The following is a 10156-nucleotide window of genomic DNA, read 5'->3' as shown; positions in this document are numbered from 1 at the left end:
CTACGGTACTTATGATTCATGTTTCCTCGTTTCATATTCCTGTGGACATATTCTTTCCATCTTTGTCATTTGATTATCATTAGAAGGTCTTTAGTTACTTGAAGTATTTAATGAATTGTGCAGTTGATTTTTAATCCTTGTAGTCTAGTTTGTTTAATGTTTCTTGTCCACAACCTAGCAATAGAAAAAGCATATATTTCTTATAGCTATAGATGTTGACTGTTGAAAACATATATGTCTATGGAGTTTTAATTACCATTTTTTTTCTGGCATTGTTTGGCTGAAGCTGTTAATAAGTTTTTTTTCCTTTAACTGTGACAAGCACTTCTATAATCTTTAGTGGAGTGCTTCTAATTTCCATGTTTGGATTAACTCAACATTAATTACTAATGTCCCTTACTTATGTGCTTTACATATTTGTTATAATTGGTAGGTAAATATGAGCATAGCAATACTTCCAATGTCGCAAGAGTTCAACTGGAACAGTGCAACAGTCGGCCTAATTCAGTCATCCTTTTTCTGGGGTTATCTACTTACTCAGGTGGGACTGATATATCATACATGCAAAACGTTCTAGCTTTACTAGAAATTGGATTCATATACTAATCTTGCGTAGGTGTCTGAGTACCCTTTCTGGTAAACCTACCATGATGTTTGCTGTTCTCAAGAGTACATGCAAGAAATCATGAATGTCATGATCTTCAAATTATCTTTTCATTTCATTCGGTGCTCGTAAAAAGTTCTAATGCATTCCTTTCAAACTGATTGATATACATTGCTGTCTTGGTTTAGATCCTTGGTGGCATATGGGCAGACAAACTTGGTGGAAAGCTAGTGCTAGGTTTTGGAGTTGTGTGGTGGTCAATAGCTACGATTTTAACTCCTATTGCTGCAAGACTTGGGCTGCCTTTTCTGCTTGTTATGCGTGCCTTTATGGGAATTGGCGAGGTTTGTCTATTTTACAGATATACTAATTTTATGTGTTTTTATAACTAAATTCATATTGATTTGATTTATCTAGGCAATACACAAGAAGAAACTATTAGGAAAGAATTTTTTGTTTAATTGGTCTTATGTTTGAAGAAACTAAATGCATAGACTAGACATTATTTTTTCTTCTGTTGTCTAGCAAGTAGCAACCAATTATGTTATTCTTTGTTTCCAGGGTGTTGCTATGCCTGCAATGAATAATCTGCTTTCCAAGTGGATTCCTGTTTCTGAGAGAAGCAGGTCGCTTGCCTTCGTATACAGCGGCATGTACCTTGGTTCCGTCACAGGCTTGGCATTCTCACCTATACTAATCCAGAAATTCGGGTGGCCATCAGTGTTTTACTCATTTGGATCCCTTGGAAGTATCTGGTTCGCCTTATGGTTGAAAAAAGTAAGTTATCTTTCACTTGTTTTCAATAAAATATTAGTGCTTGTTCCTGTTATCAAAATATGATGGGAGGAAATCAATTATTTCATCTCTGCCAACCATATGAAATGAAATATAGTTTCATATTGTGAACTGTCTCATGATATGTCGCATGACACTTGATTTCAACGTTATATTTTATGCAAGAACCAAACAATGTTTCGTTCACCAAATATATACGAAAATGAGTTACCTTGTGCTGTACTCATGAATTTTATTTTGGTAGCAACATCTTAATTTTGACAGAACAACTATAAATGTTTGGTGTACTTTGTAATTCATCATTAATGATTGTTTTTTATACCATAGTTTTTCTTATGTTGGTCTCTCTCAGGCATATAGCTCACCAACAGAAGACCCAGATGTTGCACCAGAGGAGAAAAGGCTCATACTTGGAGGCAGTATATCCAAAGAAGCCGTGACAGTTATTCCTTGGAAACTAATTTTATCAAAGCCACCTGTATGGGCTTTAATTATATCTCACTTTTGCCACAATTGGGGAACATTTATTCTATTAACCTGGATGCCTACTTACTACAATCAGGTACAAAACCTTCTTTTTAAAAAAAAAAAAAAACATTTTTCATTTTTTTTCCTTAAGTATTCAGAACTACATTTTATAATAGCTTATATCTTTGCAATCAAGAGTTTGAACCAGAACAAATCATTGTGGTAAACCCAATTGCACTTTTGTTTGCTAGCATATAGTTTTATTTTGTTATCTGCTTTAGAATTCATGATAGAAACACAGAAACTTAAGTAGAAAGAGCTGTATAAACTGATGAATATATATTGTGTGAATGTTATATGTTGTTTGGCACACTGCATAACTTATTTATACTCATTCATAAGGGACAATAATATAAATGGAATTGTTAATTTTCCATAAGAGCTAATTCCTATATGGACAAGCCTAATTCCTATATGCATTTATTCTTGGCCAACAACATACTGTTAAATATTCTAACAATCTGGAACACTTTGCTGTTAAGGCATTTCTTACCATTTGTATCAAATTACATGTACATAATATTTTAGGTGATTTAATAAGGCATAGAGGAACTAAGATACATATATAGAAAGCTTTATATGAATTATTTATTCAATTGAATGACTGTGCTAATGGAATATTCTCTCAGGTTCTGAAGTTCAACCTTACAGAATCTGGCCTCTTATGTGTCCTGCCATGGTTGACAATGGCTGTTTTTGCAAATATAGGAGGCTGGATTGCTGACACTCTTGTGAGCAAAGGCCTTTCCATCACAAATGTTCGAAAGGCAAGAAATGCGCTACTCTTAAATTTTGTAAATTTATAATATTTCAACACACTATATCAACGGCATATAATTTCCATCTTAGAAACACTAAAATTAACTGCATCAGTAGAAGCAAAATTTCGTTATGATTTCTTTTCAGCACTTGTTCAAGAGAGAAAAGAATATTTTTCCTGATTAAAAATGATCTTAAGTTATGGCAATTGAAGCATTTTATATTTCATTTGTCTCTTTTGCACCCTTTAACATTAGTTTGTTTAAATATTTCCTATTGTGGCAGATCATGCAAACAATTGGGTTTCTGGGTCCCGCCATTTTTCTTACACAGCTCAGCCATGTTAGAACACCAGCTTTGGCAGTACTGTGCATGGCTTGCAGTCAGGTTTGAGCTTGATCAATATTTATCATCCCGAATTTAGATTCGGAAATTGTTTTTTTTTTTTTTTTCTTTTTCCCCCCAATCTTTAATTAAGTTTGATATTATTACAATACATAATAGCCTAGAAACCATGACCGCGTTGCATAGCCTTTACATGTTTATATAATATAGTTACCTAATATAATCACAAATAAAATTATTTGCTTTTTCAGGGATCTGATGCATTCTCACAATCTGGTCTATATTCAAACCATCAAGACATTGGACCACGCTATGCTGTGAGTAATTGCTTCTTTATAGCCCATACCCATAGGAGCTACCGAAAGTTAAATGACCAAATAAATATATTAAAAGTAAAAAATAAAAGATGTCACCAAAGAGGAACAAATTTGTTGATGATGGCAAAGAGTAAGACTGCAATAGATTCCTGACTTTTGTGTTTGGTGACACATTTTGGGAATTGAACCTCCTGAGGTTCTTTTTTGCTGACACTCTTATCTGTGACACATGCCAAAATCTTTCTGCATCAACATTGCCAGGAACAGGGTCACTGAGTCAATAACAACCAAAGATTTGTTGTGTCTCCAATTTGCTTCCTGATAAATGAAAATTTTTGGGCCTAATTGGTTTCTATTTTCATTTTTTTTAATGCATTTTCCAAATTTTGTGAAGGAAAAATAAAAGTGAAAATGTTTTCTATTTCCATGTCATGTTTAAAATGAAAACTCGAAATGAAAACAAAAACCAATCAGGTCCTTAGCTCTTTCAGTCTCCCTTTTCCAAGAAGTTTGATGTTGTTGAATTTAGTTTCAATGAAAATATCTCTCTCCTTCTCATCATACAAGTGCTTTTTCAATTTATTTATTCATTCAAAATGTCATATGCTTGAAATCCTAGACATACTTCCACCATACAATTGTGTTCTCTCTGTTACCTTTTTAACCTTCAAATATGCATCCATAAGAACACATACTATCATAAATTTCAGGGTGTATTGCTAGGACTGTCAAACACCGCAGGTGTACTTGCCGGTGTCTTCGGTACAGCTGCAACTGGATTCATACTCCAACGAGGTAAATAAGAATGATCCATTTTCATCCTGCTCAACTTTTCTGCTTTGACTCTGGTATTTTTACTTATAATCTATCTTCTGTTGCAGGTTCTTGGAATGATGTATTTAAGGTTGCTGTTGTGTTGTACATAATAGGCACATTGGTCTGGAACATCTTTTCAACTGGAGAAAAAGTTCTTGACTAAAATCAACGCAGTGATGTTAAATGAAGAGAGGTATCAACAGTAGATGGAATTAAAATCAGATGACAAAAAGCATGTCAAAATCAATTGGAAGAGGAGGAAGAAACAGTGAAACACCCTGCTGAAAAACATAGAAGAGACACAGATTTTGGACCCAAAAAAATAGCTAGGCCATTATATTATTATTTTCTCCCAGAATTCTTGGATAATGAATTAACTTGGCACCTTTTGCATGTGCCTTGTACCATCATCTAATTATGCTTTGTGTATAGATAGTTGAAGGGTAGTTTCCAACTGTATAATTTTCATTTAAGCATACTTATGCTTAAAAGGAAAAATACATGTTATATGAGTAATTCTACCACATCATACCTGACTTGGAAATAGATGCAATGTTATCTTGTATCTATCTACATTTGTTTATCCCACTATTGGTAGTTCAATTTTGTGCACCTTGCATTGTCATTAGAATCATAGTTGAACTTAGAAAAGTCTGATATTTAAATTGTTCTTCATATCTGAAGCCAAGATTAACCAACTATACAGGTGAATTTCACAGAATTTTTGGAGTTTACAAATCAAGCATGATCAAGAAGGTATTACAAACATAAGATCAGAAACATATATTTCTATCAAAGATAAGGGCTTTATATTATTTGATGATCATGAACATGCAAACATTGTTAAATTTGAGTTTAGCTCTTTGACAAGACCTTAGAAAACCAGTAAAATTAAATAGAAAAAAACATAACAAGAAATAATGAATACAATGAATATTTCCCAAGTATTCTACAAAGGCAGATATAGATTGAGAAAAAAACATTTCATCAATCTTAACAATCCTAGAAAATGAAATCTCCCAAACAGTTTCTAATATGAATTATGAATTTAATATAAGACACCATGAATATACTCCTTTTCTCTAAAAGGCCTTTTTTTTAAATCTTTTTTTCTGTTGTAGCTAAATTCTCCTCAGTTGAACTTGAAATCCAGGTGCAAAAATCTCTAAATTCGTGTTGGAAATCTTTTATTATTAACAACCATTACTTCTCAAACCTGCAGATTCTTTACCATTATTATCTGCTACCCTTTCTTTCAGAAAACTTGCCACAAAACCTTTCAAGTCCCTGCTATGAACATTGACCTTGAGTCCATTTTTCATGAACAATGTGAGTGACATCTTCTGCTCAACCTGGTGGCCAGGCACCAATGTGAGCCGGTGGCGGAGGAGCACGGCGGCCGCAACCGACTTCATCTGTAGGTATGCCAAATCCTTTCCTAAGCATATTCTTGGACCAGCATTGAAAGCAACAAACTTGAAAGAGTCGTGCATGATGAATTTTGTTCCATCCTGAGACAACCACCTCTCAGGGCGAAATTCCATGCAATCTTCGCCCCACGTGGACTTCAACCTCCCTGCCGAGTATATCGAATATGTCACCGATGATCCGGCCGGAACGAACGTGCCATCCGGCAACACATCATCGGCGACCACGTGCTTCGAATCCTCCGGCACCGAAGGATACAACCTTAGTGTCTCGGACAATGCTGCTTTTAGATAAACCAAACGATCAATTTCCTCAAACACCAACGGTTCCTCAACCCACTTTTCCACGTCACTGCCACGTGTCTCAATCAGAACGGTGCATATTTCGCGCAAAATTTTTGTTTCCACACTTGGATTCTGAATCACCAACCAGAAAAACCAACTCAATGCGACTGATGACGTGTCACGTCCAGCTAGGATGAAATTCAATGCCACGTGTTGGAGAAATTGATCCGAGTAGGATTCTTTTTTCCTCATAAACCTAGTCAGCAAATCATCATGGTGGGTCCCATCCTTTTGGTGGCTTAATAATTCCACTTTGCGCTTTTCGATGACATTAGATAAATGCTTGTCCACGTCAACAAGGCTTCGGCTCAAGCTGACTTCCATTCCAAGCCGAAGCCATTTCTTGACCTTCCACAGCACCTCCGGCAATATGAACCTCTGAAGCGAAGCCTCGGTGGCTCGGTCGAAAGCAGTGGCAAAATTATTCTCCGGCAAGCCTAGGCCACAAGTTTGTGGGTCCCTCCCAAAAGCCAAGCCGCAAATGTTGTCAAAAGTGAGCCGAAGCATTAGATCTTGCAAATCGACCGACCCGGCTTCCTCCTCGGCTTTCTTGAGGATCAAGCAAAGCCGTTCCTTGATGGCTCGGGTCACCCACCGGGCCATGGCTTGTCGGAGCGTCCGGGTGGTGAATTCCAATGCAGCCGTCTTACGCTGGAAAAGCCACGTGTCACCATCAGAGTTGAAGATTCCATCACCAAGTAGATCATGAAACACAGCATGCCACGTGGGCCCTTTCGGGTAATTATCGAATCGGGTCTTGAGAATGTGCTCCAAGTTCCTCGGGTCGCACGTGACAGTCACGAGACCCTGCTTCTTAGCAAGGAAGGGGATTGCACAGATGCATGTCTGGTACGTGCCGCCACACGCGCGGAGGTTATCAGAGATCCAGTCATGCATACGGTCACAATTCTCGATCAGCCCCGGGAGACTGCCCAATAGAGGCCAGACACGTGGACCCTTCAGTGACCGTGAGATGAAAGTTAGCCAAAGCTGGTAAGCAATGACCGCCGTTAAAAGCAGAAGAGCCGTACAAGTTTCCATTTTTATTGCAAACCACGCTACCCTAATGAATCCAATGCTCAATCCTACAAGAAACTCACCTCAGGTTAAATAAATAAACAAAAAAAAAAAAAACTTTTTTTTTTCTTCTTTCTATGAAAAGACAATTTTTTTCTAAGAGAAAAATAATGGGCAGTTGAAAAAACAAGAAAAAAACATACCTTTCAAAAATGGGTACTGTATGTATGAGAATCACACTTTCATGAACATATCAAAGCTTGAGCTAGTTAAGCTAAGTTAAATGAATGAAGCAACCATAACAATACACACTATATACCTAGCTTCTTCGCTTAAGAATGAGTGAGAAGCAAGGAAAATGAAGAAGCTAGCTAGGAAGAAGGAGAAAGATGATATAAGAAGATATATAGATAGAAGATCAGATAAGAGATCAGAAACTGAGAAAGTGATGAGTATAGTCTGTATTATTATAGTAGTGTTGCGGTGGTGAGGGGTAGATGAAAGAGTAAATGCACTCTGGAGGTTGTTGAAACTCTAACTACAAATTAATACACCAACCTGTATATCACTACTACTATATATATACATATATATTCATATATAAATATATAATTGAAAAGTACCCTCTTTCATGCACCAAATTAAAGTGTTGTGTGTGTGAGAGTGTTTTAGAGTAGTGTGTTAAGGCCAGGCAGGCAATAATAATAACAATGAATGAATGAGTGAGTGAATGGATGGAAATAAATGAGAGTAGTTGAGGAACATGGCCAGAGCAAAAACACAAACACCTTATGTGCACAGAAGCTAGGTTACACTCTTTTTCTTTTTGAGCAAAATAGAGTGTGCCTCATCATGGCTATTTTAATCTTATATATCAATAACCAAACTAGGGAAAAAAAATAATGAACACTAAAAAAATGTTGGGGAAAAAATTCAAGTGTTGTGGTGTAAGTGGGGTTTTAGGTTATGGTTTTGGTGAACAATAACCTACCAACAATTTATAGCATTTACGTGGGTGAACTGTATTCTCATAATAACTCTTTGTTGATTTGATCCATAATTATACAAATTAAATTACTGTATTCAGTTAAAAGTAATATATATTAAAAAGTGTGTATATATATTGAAAATAAAAAAAAAAAAAAAAAATGGTAAGAGAGAAAAATTGTGAAACCATTAACAGCAACAACTAAATTCTAGGAGTGATCACAGACGCAGAGTTGACCTACTTTGATGTCATTTATTGTGGGAATTTGAATAATTTAATAATAGAGAGTGTATTATTTGCATGGTTTGATATAGTAGGCAAAAGTCAAAGTCGCGTTGGCAGAAGAAAAATTGAATACATGCATGAAACTGAAACTGAAACTCAAAGTGTGATGAACTGTGATTTGGAAGTTGGAACTCTTTTCAACATCCTCTTCACCTTCTCATCTTCATTGTTCGCCCATTAATAATTGATATATAAATATAAATTATTTTCATGACAAGTTAGATTTTCGTTTGTCTGCTTAAATAAGTGTTTAAATTTGAGTTTGAATCTCATCTCTTCTCCTATATAGAGTAAGGTATTGACTAAAAACAAATTTTTAGATAAAATTTAGATTCATGACAAAATTATTTATTAGTTGATTAGACGAAAACATACTGTTATAAAAATGGTGAAAATTCAGGTGCAGTCGATTTCACGTGAAGTTGATAGCTAAAAGTTATTAGATGAAAATTTAGTCAAATCATTCAAATCATTTAACGACTCTCAATTATCAACTTCACGTAAAGTCGACTTCACCTGAGTTTTCACCTAAAAAGATATATTGTAAACTATTTAAAAAGAATTAAGAAATATAAAAATGAGCTTGCCTACTTCAACAAAACTATTTAAACTAGATAATTTATTTAGTAATCTTATATCAAATTAAAACTTTTTTTTAGTATTATTGAGTTAGTTTATAATTTTAATGGTTAAATTTGTCAATACTTAAATATTTTATAATCAGAATTATTAGTAGTTTATTCTAATTAATAACAATAAATCCGAAGAAACAACAAAGTTTAATTAATAATTAAGTAGGATAAATTTTGCATAAGTAATTCTTTGGTTTTAAATATGTAATCTTTAACTATTTCGATGCTTTTTCTCTAATATGGTGTATTTTTTGTTTTTATTCATCATTATTCATTTAAAGTGTTTTTAATTAATTTAGTTTCATGCTCCATAAAAGAAATAGGAGTAGCGAATTCAAACACGGTATAGTAGTAGTAGGAGTAGTAAATTTCATGAAAGTTCAAAGAAGATGCAAAGGTAGATAATATATATATATATTAGTAGGTCCAAATTAAAGAGCAAAGACAAAGAAGAAAAATTTAAATGGAATATATAATAGACCAACTTTAATTTAGTAGGAGTAAATTTCATAGAAAGTTAAGAGAAGAAGCAAGATAATAGATAAAACGTATGTCGGTCAAAAGAGCAAAGACAAAGTAGAAAAATAATTTAAAAGAAATATATAATAGATAGACCAACTTTAATTTACTTGATTATTTTAATTTCAGTGCTTTATGGTATATGGACGCATGAAATAAAGAAAACGATTCCTAAGATATACAGATATATGGTTGAACTACTGATCACAAATTATAAATATACTTCTTTACTTAGTCTTTTTTTATTTTTCTTATTATTGGATCATACATGAAATAATAAGTCTATTATATTATAAAGAATTATTAGTGAAACCTGTTTTTTTTTTTTAATTAATGTCAATACTTGGTTCTCACACTAGAAGCAAGTAAACTTATTTAAATATTCACATGACATTTAAAGATGTATGTGAAACTCTTCTAACTGAAATTATACTAAAATTAAATCGAAAAAGAAAAAACATATATATAAAATTGCAAAAAGATAAAAGGTAGAAAACACGGCATATATTATTTCAAAATATCTAATTATTATGTTTAGATATATTGAATTTTCGATGTACTAAAATTTTACAAATGTATTTTAGAATACTTATAGTTAATAAAGTTGAATAAAAAAAATACTTATATTGTTATTAGACGAAGAAAGTAGGTTATTTAAGTCTGTTTGACAAGTTTTAAAAGTAATTTTTTAAATTTTTAACTTATAAAAAATAGTAATATTAATGTTTGATATAATTTTTAAAATTAAATTATAATTTTCTAAGAAACTATTTAAAAAT

General features: G+C 33.6%; 2 protein-coding genes across 2 annotated transcripts in view; one reads left to right on the top strand and one right to left on the bottom strand.

Moving 5' to 3' along the window:
* The window catches only part of LOC107621479 (ascorbate transporter, chloroplastic), a gene marked incomplete in the record, with an annotated part of 6181 nt that extends 1450 nt beyond the window's left edge, over nucleotides 1-4731 (top strand). Inside the window, 9 exon segments of the mRNA XM_021114587.1 lie at nucleotides 434-541; nucleotides 793-948; nucleotides 1166-1381; nucleotides 1752-1961; nucleotides 2557-2694; nucleotides 2972-3073; nucleotides 3283-3348; nucleotides 4059-4143; nucleotides 4230-4731. Of these exon segments, the coding sequence (XP_020970246.1) occupies nucleotides 434-541; nucleotides 793-948; nucleotides 1166-1381; nucleotides 1752-1961; nucleotides 2557-2694; nucleotides 2972-3073; nucleotides 3283-3348; nucleotides 4059-4143; nucleotides 4230-4327 (1179 nt within the window).
* Nucleotides 5043-7951, bottom strand: LOC107621470 (cytochrome P450 86A8). Its single transcript, XM_016323489.2, has 2 exons — nucleotides 7157-7951; nucleotides 5043-7021 (listed from the first exon to the last, which is right to left on the bottom strand). Exon 2 carries the CDS (start codon nucleotides 6975-6977, stop codon nucleotides 5358-5360), a length of 1620 nt encoding a protein of 539 aa, XP_016178975.1. The 5' UTR covers nucleotides 6978-7021; nucleotides 7157-7951; the 3' UTR covers nucleotides 5043-5357.

This window comes from Arachis ipaensis, chromosome B02 (assembly GCF_000816755.2).
Source record: "Arachis ipaensis cultivar K30076 chromosome B02, Araip1.1, whole genome shotgun sequence".
Lineage (NCBI taxonomy): Eukaryota > Viridiplantae > Streptophyta > Magnoliopsida > Fabales > Fabaceae > Arachis > Arachis ipaensis.
This window is presented reverse-complemented; position numbering and strand designations above follow the sequence as displayed.